The sequence below is a fragment of the Varanus komodoensis genome, unplaced genomic scaffold, assembly GCF_004798865.1.
Source record: "Varanus komodoensis strain SLA01 unplaced genomic scaffold, ASM479886v1 scaffold50, whole genome shotgun sequence".
Classification (NCBI taxonomy): domain Eukaryota; kingdom Metazoa; phylum Chordata; class Lepidosauria; order Squamata; family Varanidae; genus Varanus; species Varanus komodoensis.
In genome coordinates, this window is record NW_025336088.1 from 2,331,269 (window position 1) to 2,349,615 (window position 18,347).

At 40.6% G+C, this 18,347-nt stretch overlaps 1 protein-coding gene across 1 annotated transcript in view; it reads right to left on the bottom strand.

Moving 5' to 3' along the window:
- Positions 1 to 2,630: 2,630 nt before the first annotated feature.
- Positions 2,631 to 18,347, bottom strand: part of MYL4 (myosin light chain 4) — a 20,048-nt gene continuing 4,331 nt past the window's right edge. The window contains exons 2-7 of the mRNA XM_044447120.1: positions 15,575 to 15,602; positions 12,768 to 12,917; positions 12,197 to 12,370; positions 10,630 to 10,707; positions 8,086 to 8,130; positions 2,631 to 2,794 (exon numbers count right to left, since the gene is read on the bottom strand). Coding sequence (XP_044303055.1) covers positions 8,102 to 8,130; positions 10,630 to 10,707; positions 12,197 to 12,370; positions 12,768 to 12,917; positions 15,575 to 15,602 — 459 coding nt within the window. The 3' untranslated portion in view covers positions 2,631 to 2,794; positions 8,086 to 8,101. The remainder of the gene's footprint in view (positions 2,795 to 8,085; positions 8,131 to 10,629; positions 10,708 to 12,196; positions 12,371 to 12,767; positions 12,918 to 15,574; positions 15,603 to 18,347) is intronic.

Consider the following 18,347-nt stretch of genomic DNA (forward strand, 5'->3'; position numbering starts at 1 on the left):
TGCAATTGCACTCCTTCGCATGTACAATTTTACCAAGAGTGGTGGTGGTGATGATGGTGTGCAGATGATGCAATTTTCCATTTGTAACCCTCTCACATTTTTCTTCCATTACATTGTTCTTACATTGTTTTTCTTACCAGAAGATAGCTTGTCAGAAGAAAAGGCTGAAATGGATGCCTTTTTATAGATCATACTAGGAAGCTGTCTGTATAGAAGTGCCCAGTGTCTGTCAAATGGTAGTCTTGCAATAAAAACTTATTTCTCCTGATTACTTGCCAGCAACCCAGTTCAAAAGCCTTGGTGCTATGATACAGAAATGTCCTACTAAGGGAATTGTGTAGTCTAAAATATTCCGTTAATCTCACTGCTAGATATTCATTCTAGTTCTGTTATGTGTGCCGTTTGTAAAGGAAATTAACTTATATCTTGAAAGTATAAAGATTTAATTTACAATGGATCCCTTGAAAAGGATGATCTGCTATTAGTGAGAAATTATATAACCCATTTTCTCAGCCTGATTTGTGTTAAACACACACAGACACATGCACACACACACTTAACAGGCTCAGAGTTGGCTCATATATTTTGCCACAAGCTTGTAAGGACTTTTTTATGCAAGACATTTAATTATGCAGTTGTAATCCTTTATACATGGAAGCCTGCAGGTCCTTTATATGATGTTCCCATCCTCACAGGGCCCCTCCCATGTTTTCCAGCCATTTTCCCAGCTCTCTCCCACTTTCATTTTAAAGAAAGGGGATAATGCTCTATTTCCCTGGATGTTGTCATCATTTGCCAAGGAAGCCTTCTGTAAAGTCTAAATTCCACTCCATACCACCATCTCATGGTGCTGCTGCCTAGGGCTACTACCTTGTTTTGTGTAATGGATCATACAGACAGGCAGAGAAGAAAATGCCTGGAAAAAAATCTTTGTCTAAAAGGGCATTCTTTGTTCTGGAAAGAAAATGGAAACAGCAGCCTTGGTTAAACACCAGGTTAAATGGCTCATGCAGAGAAGTCCCCCAGACTCACCATGACTTTCTTTTTTACTAACAGTGCCTCTCGACATATGTATCTGGGTGGAATAAGGCTGCAAGTGATTCCAGATGGAGAAAAGATGTAGACTCAGCTCACATGACACAACAGTCCATTATGGGTTAATTTACACACAAGTACTGTCATATTTATTTATTTTTTTATTTAAAACATTTTTATGTCGACCCCATTGCAACGAAGTCTCGGGGTGGCTCACAACAGAATTGGCACCTGACACAACATATGGCACCTGACACAACTTATTGTGTCAGGTGCCATTTTAGCATGGCACCTGTGGGTACCCAGCTTGCCATAGGTTGCTGTGTCAAAGGAACTTGGAAGGGCTGAGCTGGGCATCTCCTTTGAGTTCAAATTGGGGCATGAAGGGCATGGGATGGAATGTATCAGGTGCTTGTATAGGCAGCTGCTGCAAGCCTGGTCACATCCTAAGAAACCCCCAGTCTCTGGTGAGCCTTCACCCTATCTCTACTCCAAGGCTCCAGGCTGAGGGGAGGGGAGGGTTCAGAGAGGGCAGGGCAGGGCCCCATCTGCAGGCCCATGGAAACTCCTTTACACATAGTACATTGAGTTGAGTCCTATAGAATTGCTTGAAGTATTCTGGATTGATGCACCTGGGTTTAGCTTTTATACGTTTTGTAACATGGTACAAAAGGTACATGGTAATCTCTTATTACTATGGAGATGAATATTTGCATGATATTGGAGTGTGCAGTTCCAAAGAAAAAATGAGGGGGAAAACTAAGGAGAGGAACTTGAGGGAGTAAATAAACAGATAATTCTTTGTCAAGAAGTGGGAAGAAATGAAGGTAGAAGGAAATTGAGATAAAGGGCCAGAGGTGAATGGAACAAGAAGGACCACAAACAAAAATAATGAAAATGCATAGATAAAGGAATGCTCATCCTTTAAGTGACAGAACCCTTTCACATTTTTCAGTATTTTTCTTCTTGTGACAATGAGAATTAGAAACTTTATTTTGAAAGAAACTACAAATGAAAAGTTGTCAGTATTCCTGTTTTTAAAATGTATATCCCAGATGAGATTATGATTTTTCTGCCAGGGTATTTATTTTTTTTCTATGTAGCTTCATTTCCTTGCTTTCCTCTGTTTCCTTTGGTAGAACACCTGCCTTGCATCCATCTCAAAGATGGGTTAGGAAGTAATCCTGCCAAACCCATGGGCAGCAGTTGCCAGTCAATATCAACAGTACTAGGCTACATGGACCAAAAGTCTGACTCAAGAAAAGGCAGCTTCCTATGTTTCAATACTATACACAGATATTCCCAGGTATGTGGGTGTGGAGGGTAGTTCTACCTATTCCTACTGTGGTTACAGAATCACAATTCAATATGGAGACACCATGAGAGTTACAGGAATTTCAGAGGAACCTTTCCCATGTTCCTTGTGGCAAAAATGTTCAAGAAGAAAGGGCCATCTTTGAAGAAAAGGGGTCTCTTTTAACAGAAACAGCCATCTGTGCACATGTGTGCACATAATACATGTTTTAATTTGAATGGACCAAGTGTAATTGAAAGAAAGAAGACATAAGACAAAGGAATAAATTAACATTTAGAACTGGTGCAGAAACATGAACTGTTTTATATACAGAGGCTGTTACACTGCAAAAATGTAGCTTCCTTCTTACATGGCTTGTGGTAGATGCATCTCTTGGATAATACAAGGTGGAAGGGATATGAGATAACAAGTTCTTGCCAGATGGAATTTTCCTGTCTGAAGAACCTTAAAAGAAAACATACAACATTTTAATGGAGTGTAATGATGGACTACTTACTATTTTTAAATTACTGACTATAGTCACAATATAACCCGATTAACAATATTTTATTCATTTAAAACATGTATATCCTGCATCTTCAAAACTCCAAGTAATTTCCAACAATGAAGAAAACAATAAAATGCATTTAAATAATACAATTTAAGTCAATAATAATACAGAGTTTTGTTATAATTCAGCAGCCATAATCACGTTGGGAGCAGTGGCTTTTGCAATCCCCTCCAAAATATTGCAACAGAACTGCAGCTCTGAGCCGTGTTGAAGGGGCCGTTAGGATAGAATTCCCCAGTCTTTTTGGGCCATTGGACACATTTCAGAATCTGAGAAATGACTATAGCAGCACCATAAAATGCTTATTCAGTGGATTGCTGTTTTGATACCCTCCTGTGGGATTTATTGATTATAGGCTGTGTCTAATTCAGCAAAAAAAAGTTTGTTTCATGCCTATTGGACTCTTGGACTCTTCAAGATCTCTTTAATATAGGATTGCATTTGCCCAACATTGGAGGAGTGAAGAACCACCTACAGACTAACTGATTCTAAACAAGATCTTGGACCGTGCCGAAATGGACAGATTGACTTTGTCTCTGAAGGAGAATGAGGATACAGACTTCTATCAAACTTGGAACTCTTTTTATTATTGGCTAGAGAAACAGGACTATGCACAGACTTAAATATGTTTATGGATTACTATAAAAAGTATGGGGGGCTGACCCAGTAGGTTTGACGCTTTTGATGATTGATGATTTTTAGTTTCTTTTTGATAGTTAGTAGAAAATAACAATAAAACTTATTTTAAAGGAATGATCTGTTTAATATGAAATTGTCTAATTTGGCTAATTTTTGTTGGTGCAATAGAGCTAATATGTATTTAAACATATACTTTTCCAATACTCAAAAGTTCTTCTTATGACTACATTATCACACAGATAAATTTTGTACTGGAATGTTATTTGCTATTCACTGATGTACATTCTCTATATTTACTTGCTTCATGGAAATTAACAACTGATCAGTGTAAATGGATTCTCTGTGTCCTTTTGACAGCTAAAACTGTGATATTATAGCACTGGAAGGATAAATGCTCACCTCCTATAATGCAAGATACTCAAAACCATACAGTGCTTTCAATGTTTGGAGAGTCAGTGTGGTGTAGTGGTTGAGAGTGTGAGACAGGGACTCACACAATCTGAGTTCTAGCCTTTGCTCAGCCATGGAGCCAAGTTGGTGACTTTGGGCAAGTCACAGACATTCAGCCCAACCTACCTCACAGGGTTGTTGTTGGGAGGGGTAAGACTGAGAGCAGGAGGAGGAGAATGATGTAACATGCCTTGGGTTCTTTGTAAGAATCAAAGAAAATAAATCTAATACATACATACATAATATTCGAATGAAGGTCATAGAGACACTACTCTCAAATAGATACTCTGCTTTTGATGAAGCCTTTGTATAATTGCTAGAAAGTTGTATGTACCTCATATGCATTCATTGCTATTGTTCCTGTTATGTGCCATCATGTCATCTACATGGCAGCCCCATGCTTGAATGACCTCCAGAATGACCTGGAGGTCCTGGACAACTATGCTCAGATTTTGTAAATTTGAGACTGTGGCTTCCTTCGTGGAGTTGGTTCATCTCATATTTTATTGCTGCTGCTGCTTGTGGCTTTTCCAGCATTATTGTATTGTAGGGTAAATTCTGACTTGATTTGATCTCAGACCCACTCATTTGTCTTTCTATCAGTTCAGGGTATTCACTAAGCTCTTCTTCAGCACCATGTTTCAAATGCATCAGTGATCTTCCTACCAGCCTTCTTCATAGTCCCACATCCACACTTATGCATAGTAATTGGGAATACAATGGTATGAATGATCTTGGCTTTGGTTTGCAGTTAAACTTCCTTACATTTGATGATCTTTTCTAGTTGCTTCATTGCTGCCCTTCCAAGTCTCGGTCTTCAAATGTCTTGGCTGCAGCCTCCCTTTGAATTGATGTTTGGGCCAAAATAGGCAAAATCTTTCACAATTTCAGTGTCTACATTGTTGACATTGAAGTCATTATTTTTGTTTTATTGATGTTCATCAGCAGTCCTGCTTTTCCACTTTCTTCTTTCACTTTAATCAAAAGTTATTTCAATTTATTATTCATTGGCATATTTTAAATTATTTCTGTGCCTTCTGCCAAATTTCTCTCCTCCTCCTGCTCCTGTTTTCCTCATGATATGTTCTGCATACAGATTGAACAGAAAGGAAGAAAGAATGCACACTTGTCTGATGCCTATGTTTATAGGAAACCATTCTGTTTCCCCATATTCTGTCATAACAGTAGCTCCTAGTAATGTAATACACAGGCAGAATAATTTCTTTCAGAACAATCTATGTCTTCTCATGATCTATTCAGTCAAAGGCTTTGCTGCAAGCTATAAAGCACAGACTGATCTACTCAGAAAATTCCTTGGTGCGCTCCAGTAGCCAATTTATATTTATTTGCAAGATGATTTCTAGCATCTCTTCCTTTTAATACATCAGGGCATTTCTGGCACCATATAGAGTAAATTTCCTTGTTGCAACACCTTGAGCATCACTTTGCTTGCATGGGAAATTAGTGCAATGGTCCTGTATATTAAACATCTCCAGTCTTTGGGCCATTGTTTTGTTTTCCATAATTGTTGGCATATTCTTGTTAGGATTTGAACCAATTCAGTCTCTGTAGCTTGGAATAGTTCCATTGGTATCCTGCCTACTCCGGGTGCTTTATTCCTTCCAAGTATTTGCAGAGCAGTTTTGATTTCATTTTATAATATTTCAGGATCTTCCTCATAGGATTGCTCTTCAAAAGCTTCCATCATCCTTTAATCTCATCTATACAGTTCTTCTCTATATTGTTTCCACCTTCTCTCTCTAAACATAGAAATGGCTCTTGTCAGCGCAAAACTCTGAATTATCTTTCCTAGCGTATGATCTGTCTTTCATACAGAAATGAAGTAGCACCCTCATAAATTCAAGCCCTGCAGAATACCCCAGTGTTTCCTAAGGAGAAATAAAATTAAATGCATGCCTGTTGTACATATTCCCAGCAGCCAAAAATTCATGTCATTCTCAAGCATCAGTCCTGCCTTCTGACGTAACATTTCAAACACAATATACTGAACATAGGATCTGGGCTACAGAAGGTTGCACACAGGAAGTAATGTCCGAGATGCCACTACTTGAGAGGTATGAAAGAAGGACCTGCATGTATTGCTCAGTTGCTAAAGGAATGACATTTCTCCTCTCCGGTGTTAGGCATCTACGCTCCTTGAGGCCATTGATCTACAAACAGAAACCTGTTTCTTTAAATATTATTAATTCATGAGGGCAACACCCTAGTAATCATTTGACAATAATGGCAATAGCAGGTTATACTTACCTAGCTAATACCAGACTAATGACTACCAGGCGTGTGTGCACTGACCACAAAGTTCAGTTCAGACTCTGATTCTGCAATTCAGCAACAGCCCAATTCAGCTCAAACTGATTTGGAGGCTGCCTGACTCAATTTGGGGGTCAAATCCGAATATCATTGTAAACTGACTATCATTGGAAATCAACAGATGGTTATAACTTATTTCTGAGTCACACAATTGGATCTGGTCTCCTTAGTTCCTTGTGGGCAATTGTTATTGAAATATTGTAAAATATGTGACCCTAGAAAGAAACCTGAAACATTTCAGAAGGATTAGTCTGGAAGGGGAATTTTCAGATTTGAGCTTAGAAACTTGTTTGTTTTTTCTTTATGTATGTATATTTGTTTTGTTTTCTTTTTTTCCTTTTTTGTTTTTGCAGCAGCACAGGAAACCTGCAAAATTTTTGCAGGATAGGTATAGTACCTATCTTTGAATAGTACATATTCATGAAAAGTATTTTAAATCTTGATGATGAGCTCAGTTGGCAGTAAAGTCATAGAACGTGCAATAAGTGAGTAATGGATTAAAGATGCAATGCATAAAACGGCAAAGATAGAATCCTGGGCTTGAACATCTAACATTTTCCAAACAAGCAACTAATATTCCTAGGTCTCGCCAACTCCACTAAAGCATTCTCACTCTTGGAGGAGAGAACTATCAAATACTAGATTGATCCTGTGATATACTGGACTTCTCCACATGAGATGTTTAACTTGACATTTTACTGAGTCTTCTTCCATTTTCTTTGCAGAAAGAAGACTGTGTCTGTTTCAGGAAGTCTTTCTCTGTATTGTCATATGTTCTACTACAAAACCTCAAGGTGGTGCTAAGATGTAAAGCAGAATTGCAAATATACATGAAGCATCTGATAGCAAATCATGGAGTCATCCAGGTAATACTGCACTTTGCTTGCTCTAAAAAAATACATGAATATGACTGAAAAAGATGAGAGAGAATCTGAAAGAACACAGGGCCTGCAAACTTTCACAAGAGCAGAAGAAATGTCTCATATAGAGAAGCCCAGTATTCCTTCCCTAAAGCACTGGGATTGGAAAGCCCTGGTAAAACCATTCATTATGATTAGAAGACAGAGCTTCCAATCACAAAGCTACACTCCTTCCTCTCCCCAAACTTGTGGTTTCCTTATCTAGAGCACTCAGAGGAAAATGTATCACTTTTTGGAGAGATACTGCTTGTGTTTCTATGCCCCTCCAAATCCAAATTGCTAAAGAACCTTCAAGAACATTCAGATTTTTTCTCTGCTTTAAAATGAGGCCTACTTCACTTTGAAGCTCTCTCAAAGCTTTCTGAATCAGCCTGGTTCAAGATTCATCTGAATGCAAAGCACATCCCCAGCCCGTAAAAAGTACTTGCTTAATAGGTTCAGGTTCATCAGTTCTGCCACATGCCGACATTTCCACGCCATCTTTTTGAACTTCTAATACTTTTCCATCTCATTTTTATTTCTATATTTGCTAATGTTAGAAAGTTTTGCACTAGTAACATCCCCTTCAGCTATTAATACTTCCAAGCGACCTAACAAAAGGATCATCGGAAAGCCTGTGATCTCCTTGGACGATTATTGCACACTGAACCATGTTCAAATGCTATTGGGAAGCTGCCAATACAGCATAAAATCCGTATTACATTTTTCACATTTCCAGCACTAAAAGCAGGCTTGTCTTTTCACTGTTGGTAATTCAGTGGAAGATTGCCCCCCCGCCCCCACAAACTAACACATTCCATGGCTCCATCTGAGATCACCTAAACAAGGAAAGGGGAGGGACTTACTGTAAGGCTTCCATCTTCAACCTGACATGATATGCTTGACAAAAGCTGAGAATAATTAAAAGAAAAATTTAAAAATAGAGTGAAATTGGTTTTCATAACATAAGAGATGATTATTTTACAGAGAAATCCTCTCCTTGTTTGCTTAAGCCCCCTGTAATCAATAGGGATTACCCCCTAGTAAATATAAAATTTGATAATTTGCTAAAGGCAAGTAATAATTTGACCAATCATCTTTCAGACCTTTTGAAGTTCACCCAAACCAGACTATAGAAAATATCACTAAAGTAGAGAGCCTTGGGTAGTAAAGAGGCTGGAAGGGCAAACTGCTTTAGATGAACTATGGAAGTCAAGCCACACATTATCCAGAACTATTCATTTTTAAATTACATTTTAATTTTGCTCCAGGAGAGCCCAGACTGCTCTTGTGCCTTAAATCAGGACCCTTGAGCATCCCCAAAAGCCCTATTTCTTACATGCTACACGTGAATGGTTCCAACTGCAAAGTCACAATAATGTGCCATATGAATACATTCAAAAGGGACCAATACCTTCACAGAAAGGAACAGAAACCCCAGAACTGCTTGTGTACCCTAGAGGAAGTATTGAAAATATCTCAGGAAGCACTGTTTGATATATGCTCCACAGGAATGGCCCCAGAATCTCTAAATCTCTGAATGCCCACAGGAATACACTGGAATGTATTCATAGTAAGGAGAAGAACCCATGCAAACTGCTCGGGTAGCTACTACCCAAAATATCCCCAGAACCGCTTTGACGCATGCTTCACAGGAATTTCCCCAGCCTGCCACATGGCCATGACAAAGAGCCAACATTCCAAATGGCCATAGGAATACTTTGGAATTTGCCCCTTCCGTTCATCATCTTAGAGCCACTTGATTCTCCGAGGAGTGTGAGTTGTTACTGGCACAGGAGAAGGTGAGTTCAAACGTGTTCTTTTGTGCAAGGGGCACAACAGACAGAGTAGTCCCCAACAATCAGCAACCCATACCAGTGTGGTGTCGTGGTTAAGAGCATGGGACTGGGACTCAGGCGATCTGGGTTCTAGTCCTTGCTCACCATGGAGCCAACTGGGTGACTTTGGGCCAGTCACAGACTCTTGGCCCAACCTACCTCACAGGGTTGTTTTTGTGGGGATAAGATGGAGGAGGAGAATGATGTAAGCTGCCTTGAGCCCTTTGTAGGAAAAAGGCAGGATATAAATTGAAAAATAAATAAATAAAATACCACAAAAATAGTAAACTGAGTAACAAAACATGCCAAGGGTAGATAGAGAAAATCATACTGCTGACAGCTCCCCTCAGTTCTAGTCAGGATGGCTAAAGCAGAGGATGATGGAAGCTGTAAGCCAAAAACATCTGGAGGGCTACAAGCTGCACACCCCTACTCTTTAAAGAGCAGCAAGGCATGGTCCAGTTAGATCTGCTGTATGTCAGATAACATTTTCTAGAATTCCCCAACGTGAGGCCACTTCAAACCCTATGTGAAAGGAGGAACCCCTTTTGCTACAGCCTTTTTAGCAAGAGGGAAGTAGAACGTTATTACTGGGATGCAGTTTTATTGATGTGAGATGGCACCTACACATCAGTTTTAAGAAAAACTCCCAATTAACAGCTGAAATGGGTTTTGCTGGTTCCTTCTGATACATCAGGTCTCATTTGGTACCAGAACTGATGCCCTAAAATCAGCTACCCACACAAAGCTGAAGTGCTATCCTAAGGGGTCTGTTAATATCACTCCAGTACATTCTAAATGGCATCTGAACACCATGGCCAAGCAGAAGCAGGGACCATTTCTGTGGATCATGGGGAATTAGGAATACAATGGGGAATCAGGGAATGATGGGAGGAAGGATTAATTCTATCACCTGTGAACAGTTGGGGGCTCCCACTGTTTCTTGTGGGTCTGCAGGTATGGTTCTAATGCATTCCTGTGACCATTCTAAAAATTGCCTACAACTTGTGACAACTTGGAAGTAGCTGCCATTCCTGTGGAATATGAATCAAATATGGTCTCCTGTAATGTTTAGGGGTAAGAGATCTATTGCAATGAATAGGGCTGGGATGAATCTAACGGGATCCATCCCTCTAACATTCCATCCATTCCTCTTATGCTCAGTCGAACCTGGGAAAGCAATGAGGGGAAATCCATGAATGCCCCTGGAACAAAGGTTGTGTGCAACTGGCAACCTTATTCCACATCAGGTGCAACGGCACGAACGGCCGCTACTGGTGGCACAAAAGAGGGACTCTCCTCCACAGAGGTCATGTGGGGCGCGATCCTCGCTAGTGCTCTGTGAACACTGGGTGCAAGAGTTGCTTGTTGTGATGTGTGAACCCAATCACTCTCTCGGTCAGGCATGACAGGTGAGACAGCAGTAAACAGCTGCTGGACCATCTAGCAGTAATCAACATTTAAGTCCCAACAATCAAAACTGCAGATTTTATGGTGATAACAGCCAGTGTGAATGGATCCTAAGTTTCCTAAGCAGTAGAGAGTCTCATTAAGAAGGGGGACTTTTCTTACCTTCATAATTGATGCAGCCATTGGCATCTTCTTGCCCAGCCATTAGTTGTTCTACTTCAGCTTCTGTCATCTTCTCCCCTACAAGTAGATATCCAGCATCAAATTTTGTTCATTAGATTTGTCACTCACAGCTCCGAATGGAGTAAAGGGTTTAGTCATTAAGTGCTATAAAGGAAGTATTTTGCTGTGTCCTGACCTAGAAATCCTTAGGAGTAACAGAATTATTTGATTAACCAGCAGCACCCAGGAGTAAACAGTGCTTATCACACAAAATAGTTGAGTGTGTAGACTGGTAGAATAATCCTATGTGACCTGATGCAGAAACCCCTGTGTCCACAAGTGGTAAGCACTCATCATATCTCACAACATTAAAGGGTGCCTCTAGACAAGGCTTTAGTCATTCATGGAGTTTTAGGGGGCAGTCCAGGCATTGTCATCTGCCACTCACAACTATCCCATATTTTCCCATTACTTTTCTTGCCTTTTCATTTACTGCAGAAAATCCTTTAAGAAGAACAAACAGGATAGCTGCAGGATGCCTCCTCCCTGAGAGCACTAGGGGCTTCTGGTGTTCACTTTAAATAGCAGGTAGTACCAGAGTGAGCAAATGATTCGTGAGATCTTCAGAGATGGTATTCTTCTCTTTCATGTGGAATTGCTTTGTGGAATGCACACAAAGGCACTGGTTCTTGCACAATCAGCTGGAAGCAACATTAAACCAGCTGCTCGAGAAGGCACATGACAGAGAGCTCAGTATCCCATAATGATCCTGCCAAGCCCATTCCTTGCAGGCAAGTGCCTATCCTACACTCACTCAGAACCCCTTCAGACCTTTAGATTCCTATTAGCTGCCCCAGCAAGCAGACCGTTGGCTATTTTTTCTGTGCTTTTAAACTATTATTGCTAGTCTGCAATTAGAAGCTAAAAGATAAAATAATCAACAAGAAAATGTTAAAGTGAGTTTGCCAAACAAACAAACAAACCCTGATTAAAGGGATAATTGTGATCAGGGCAGCTGTAGGAAGACATGGGAGATGTTTGTTATGCTTTATTTATCTATATTTTTAAAATTCCAGCCTACTCTGCCATCAGGTGCCACCCAAAGCTGTTTATGGAATCCATAAAATTATTAATCCTTGTCTGCCTTGAGCCATCTAGAGAAGCAGCAGGTGCATGTCTGGGTTGTATAATTTTAACAAAAAGAAGCTTGTACAGCACTAGAAAATAACCTTTCAATCTTATAAGAACAGTAAAAAAAACAACAGCCGGTAATTATTTTAGTCTTTAAAAGCCAGAGTTGGGTGAAACAATGAAAATTGTTAAGCTACATTTGACACTTTGGAAGAGATTTTTAAGTTATGGTGAGGATGTGGGGAAATCCAAAAGCATGACTTGCTCTGAATTCCATATGGACATAACACCTCTCATCAAATCTCCTTAACATGGGTGTGTGTGTGTATCTTTTTGGAAAAGACAAAATACGGGGGAATGCTAAGCCTTGCAAATGTACAATATTTGCTACATGCATTTTCCTTCATCGTGTTATCAGTTAAATTCATTTCTTTACCTAAAGTTGCAAGTACATGGCGCAATTCAGCCCCCATTACGGTGCCATTTCCTTCCTTGTCAAAGACACGCAAGCCTTCCACAAAGTCCTCAAAGGTTCCTTGGTCCTTGGCCCGGGCAATGTGCTGCAACATTGGAAGGAAAGTTTCGAAATCCAGCATCTTTGTGTTCAATTCTGACAAGGAAAAAATAGTGGGGAAAGACAGTGATATTACCAGTATATATCCATAACAGGTTGCTTCAATGACCCACAGTGTGACAAATTACAAGCTCAAACCCACCATTTTCACCCTCCCATTCCCTCTTCCTTCCATGCAATGGCTGCAGAAGAGACTTCCTTGTTTCTTAAACTAGTTTCTTGTGACATCTGAATAGGGAAACTGGTTTAAGTAAATTTGCAAACCAGGATGACTTGAGACCTGGTTACAAATTGTCCCAGGCCCAGAGGCATGATATTTGGACATGGCTTCCAGACCAGCCACTGAGCCCACAGGTGTATAATCTTAAGATGTGAAAAGGACCATGGTTGAAGAACTACAGAGGGCCAAGTCCACCCTGTGGCATATGCTTGCCTTCTGGCTTTGGCTTCCCCAGCACCTTCAAAACCTCTGCATTGGTTGGGTTCTGTCCCAAGGCTCGCATGACATCTCCACACTGACTGTATGTAATCTTCATCTCTCCAGTTGGGGTCCTGTCAAACAGCATGAAGGCCTCTTTGAATTCTGCACAAACAAAAGGAACCGGGGTAGCTTTTTTACACAAGTCAGAAAACAGGGCTGAACATGGCATTCAAATTCTTCCTATCTGATGTTCGGAAGAAGTTATCACTTCATTATTATATAAAAGTTAGTTGTGAATTACTTAATACTAATTATAAATGAACACGCACACCACTATTTTGATATGTATGAATCTATATGCAGTGGAAGGTTGGTGTCACAGGGCAGGGGAGACGTCCAAGGCTCCCACAGAGGTGCCAGTAAACAGAGGCACACATGCGTAGAGACTGAGTCCCATAACTGAAGCAAATGGGGAAGCCTCTCTGATCCCCAAACAGTGTTGAAATCAAATTGATTTCCTCACAAATACCATATGTATACACATATGGTAGCCAGAGGCAAATGAAGACAGGGCTCTTGTACCTTCAATAGTTTTGTAGAAGAAATACAAGGTGGGATAGAAATATAATAAATACAAACATACATCTGCTGACATTTCTTCTTCTGCACAGTTCTTAAAATGCAGGAGCCTTGACCCCTTTGTGTACCTTGCCACCAGATGAGTATCAAAGAGCACAATTTGAATATGAGTATCAAAGAGCACAATTCTAGGCTTACTCAGAAGTAAGCCATGTTGATGATTTTTTTTTTTTTTTTTTTTTGGACTGGCTCCCAGATAAGTGTGCTTCGAGTAGCCTATTACAGCTAAATTATACACTGATAATGACATGTTCAAAAGATCAGAATACAGAAAGTTGAAGAAATATCTGCAGGTCCTTCTTGCACTATGTTTGCCTCTTGCTCCCAATTCCAGAGCAGACTGTAACCCATTGACTTCTCTTTCCCTTCCAGGATGGGTTTATCTGGAAAAATCAGATCTGGGTTTATCAGGAATAATCAAAACTGTGTTTGATATACAAGATGTTTTTCAACTTCTTGACTTGTTGCAATATTCTCTCTTTATCCCTTAATTTTGCTAGCTGAACAACAGTACGGCCTTGATCTGTGTTTGCCTTCTACCCATTGCCAGTTACCCTATAGAAGATGCTTTCAACTACAACAGGGTCATCTCTGAAATCTACGTTACGGATACCTTAACATCTTCACTAGGAAGGCTACCAAATTTTGGTTCTCTTTCTTTTCCGACAAGCCATGTCTCCTAAACATATGTGACTGCACTTGTTTCTCAGTCTGCTACATGCAGTCACTGACATACTTGTTCTCACCAGCTAGGCGTTCAGTGTCCTGCTGGTAGGTTTGCACCTTTGCTTGTTCATTCTTATTTCTAGAGTCAGATGCTGCAGCTGACTGGGTCAGGCTGTGGATCAGTCCTTCCAGCATGTCCACACGTAAATTCAAGGCTGAGATTTTCTTGTCAAAGGCTTTCACTGCCTCTGTGGTTTGGTCCATTTTTTTCTTGATCTCCAATACCATGTCCCTCATGGAGGCATCTCCCCTACTGAAGGAGGCCAACAGATCAGCACTGGTATGCAGCTCTGAAGATGTGGAAGTCCAAGAAGAGTCATACTGAATATTATGGAAATCCTTAATCAGGAGTGTTGGTGATATTGCTTTGTTCTTCGGCATTTTTATACCAGTTGCAGTTTGGTGGCTGTCACATTATGGAGAAAACCACATGCAGCATCACAATGACTGGCTTTAGACAACATAATAACCCTCACTCAAGGGTTCAGTTGAGTGTGGGTCATCATTGATCTGTGATGTTGTGTTGAACTATGGATTATTATGTCATCTAAACTTAGCTATGCTAGCAGGCCATGGCCTGTTAACCAGAAATATCCCATGAAGAGAACCCATGTTTTGTTCTTCAGTTGTGAACTGTGGGTTAACTGTGAGTTGTTTTTTGGCTAACCACCATATTCAACAACAAATGATACTCGACCCTTGAATGTAGGTTATTATGTTTTCTGAACCCAGGCCATAAACCACAATGCAAGGCTGAGTATGGATTGTCACTGAACCAAAGGTTATTATTGAAATGCTTATCATGTTGTACTAACAAACAATAGTTTGTTAGCCAAAACAACTCATGAGTAGAACCTATAGATTTCTGTTGGGTTGTGAACTATGGGTTACTTATGATTAACAAACCATGGTTTGTTAGCATGCCTGGGTTCAGACAGCATGACAACCCACATTTTGAAAATAATCCACATACTTGACCCTTGGGTGTTGGCTACAGTTTTGTCTGATCCCAGTCAATGCCTTTCCTGCCAATATCAAAGGTTTTTATGTTACATTGAACTTTAGGGGTGCATAGAGGTCTTGCTACTGCATCTCCCTGCAGGTTAGCTTGTTGAAAAAAGAGAACTCTCAACAGATCATTCCTACTGATCTTAAAAAGATGACTGGATCCATAGAGATACTATCACCTTAAGGCAAACTGGGTCCTAACTCTGAAGATTTTATATACCATATCTAGCAGGACAACCTATCCACCCCCTCCAGGTGGCAAAGTAGTACCAAGCTTAGGGTATTGAGTCTGAAGGGAGGAAGATAAGTAATGAGAAAATCTAGACATTGGGTTGGCTCTGGATTTAGTCATATTTCAAGTAGATCCACTGAAATCACTGGGACTTAAATTTAGTCACACTTAATCTGGATTGAAAAGCATTTTTAAAAAATTAACAGTTTATTACCTTCAATCTGGTCAGCACTGAATTCAATCTACAGGAGAAAGAAAAGAACATCAATTAATCATTTGCCATTCTTTTGCAAATATGCACAACTTCTGTTGGCTCAGGAACTCATATGTTAGGGTTAAATGCAGTTCATATATTTTGGGATGTCCAGAGCTTTTACACACCTGATGGATCCAATACAAGACCACTTAATTAGGCTTAAGTTCTTGTCATACTCTATGTCAGGGTGACTAACCCCAAAACAAACTTTCACTGCATTCCTAAGAGTGGATTCTAGACCATGTATATGCATTAGCATGACATGAGTGGAAGGCAACTCTTCAGGATTAGCATAAGTACTGTTTTTTGTTGGGGTTTTTTTTTTTTTGAACCTCATTGCTCTGCATGTTAGAAACCTGTGCAGAAATGTGCTCTCTTTCACCCTGCCCAAGTCCCATTTGAAACATCCCTTCTCATGAACAACTGACTGAATTCATCTCCTGTTATCCTAGCCTCTTCCTTCCTTCAGTTGCTTCACCCTACTCCCTTTTGATGTTTGGACTGCAAGCCCTTTGGGCAAGGTCCTCACCCCTACCCAGCCTTTTGAGCCTTTGTGGGGACTGCTCTGGGGGTTCCTGATCTGGCTTCAGTCTACAGTCCTTCACTTGTGCCATGGCTCTTGCCTGTTTCTGACTCTGCCTTTGCCTCCGGTTCTGTCACACTGTCCTGTAATCTGACCCTTGCCTATTCCTTGCCTGTTCCTGACTTAGTCTTCTCCTCTGGCCCTACTCTGTATGCCAAGCTCTTCATCCATCTCCATCACCTCTGGCCTGGGTGTTCCAGTGCTGCTTCCCCTTGGAAATGTAGTGTGTGTGTGTGTGTGTGTGTGTGTGTGTATTTTATTTCACAGCATCCTCCCAAGGTCAAGGTGTCAAGTGGTTAAACCATTTCCCTAATGATCTGATACTATTAATAGCCCTCTTCATCTCTAACAGTCTATCTTGAAAGAATGTGGCAGTATCAAAGGAGAGGAATGGAAAATGTTTCCTCCCTGGCTGCATGATAATGACTATAGAGACAAAGGATCTGCCCGGTGGGCGGTGAGTCAAGGCAAAGGATAGCAGGAAATATAGGATCACAACCTAAGCAGTACAATGGGTTTATTAACCATTATAAATTAGACCCATGTCTGATACAGCAGTAATTATCCAATATTCTTCTGCTTGTCTTAATTTAGTGCTTTAATGCCAAACTAAAAGGTGTTCCTCAAAAAAAATAGGCATGTTGCTGCAGTGAAACACAAGAGCACTTTGGCTAATAGATGGCATAGAGATATCATACATTAATAGCCCTGGACCAGTGATTCTCCAATTTTTTTCATGCCAGAAGTGAGGACAGGGGAGGAGATATACCAGTTATAAACAGACTTCACTTCATAAATTTAATCAAGCATTTTATTATAAGCTGCCCAGAGAGCCTTTGGGTTACAGGTAGCATATAAATAAAATAAACTCTTGTTGGTCTACAAATCAATCAAAGCACATACTTAACTTACATTTATTTCCCTCTAACATCAGCATCATTGTCAAAACCAGTAGCTTATTAAGAACATCCCCAGCCATTCAGCCAAGCTGCTGCAAAGAGTCTCTTTAACTGGTAAAGTTTTAGGGAAAATCAGCCGACAGTCCTAGCACCCTTTAATGAAAATAATGGACTTAGGCCAAGACCTTGTTAGTCTGCTGAGACACTGGGCCTGGACAAAATCACCTCACTCTCAGTTGTCAGAAAAGATAAATTCAGTGCATGGATAAATACAGATCTGTTCTGACCTTTCTACAAACTTTCCACCAGTCCCTAAAAGGGAGCCCACACACTAGCCAGAGCCCATAGATGTAGTTTGAGAACCTGTACCCTAGGCTGATGGCATGGCTGATTTTTTTATGCATGAAACATGCAGGGGCTGAATGTCACACAGGACTGTATTCACATCTTTAAGTACATGTACATGCATTTCAGAAATCTGTTTCAATCCCATTTCCCAGATGTGTGTACTCTGCCACTGTTGAGCTAGGCATGTACACTTATGCACAACTTCCACACATCAAGCATTTCCCGCAGGAATTGATTGCATCTGATTAGAGTTGAGCAGTTTGGGTGCTTAACTTTCTCAGTGCTGTGCCATTAAAGCAATTCTAAATACACAACAGTATAAAAACAAGCCACTTTAAGAGCACCTGCATACCCAGAGTAGAAACCTCCAGAAAGACTGAAAAGGTGACAGTACAAGACTTGAGCAAAGGAAAAGTTCTCCCGCTTTTTCAGTGAAGGGGAAAGCAGGATTGGTGCTGACACGGCTGTCTGGAGAGGATATTCCACACCTACAGTCCCACAGCAGGAAAGGGCCTCACCCCAGCCTTATTTCTGGGAACTTGGAGAATCGTCTTGGAAGAATAGCTGAACATTTTCTGCACATTCATATGGGAGAAGGCAATTCTTCAGGTACCCTTTTGGGACTGACATCACTTGTAATTAGTGCTTATAAACTGATTTATGAAACAGTACAGCTGTTTTCAAGACTGGCCTGCTCCAAATGCGCCTGCATTTTGATTTAACTGACATTTCTACACAGGACAGCTCCACATACATCCAGGGCCAACCGACATCTTGGGATGTGTCTAGATGGAGGTAGGAACTAGTGTCTGAATGAGTGTTGACCCTAACTGGGTAGAACACAATTTGCTCCCTCCCCTCCCCCCCCCCCCCCCTCCCCCCCGTTTAAGATCGGAAGAGC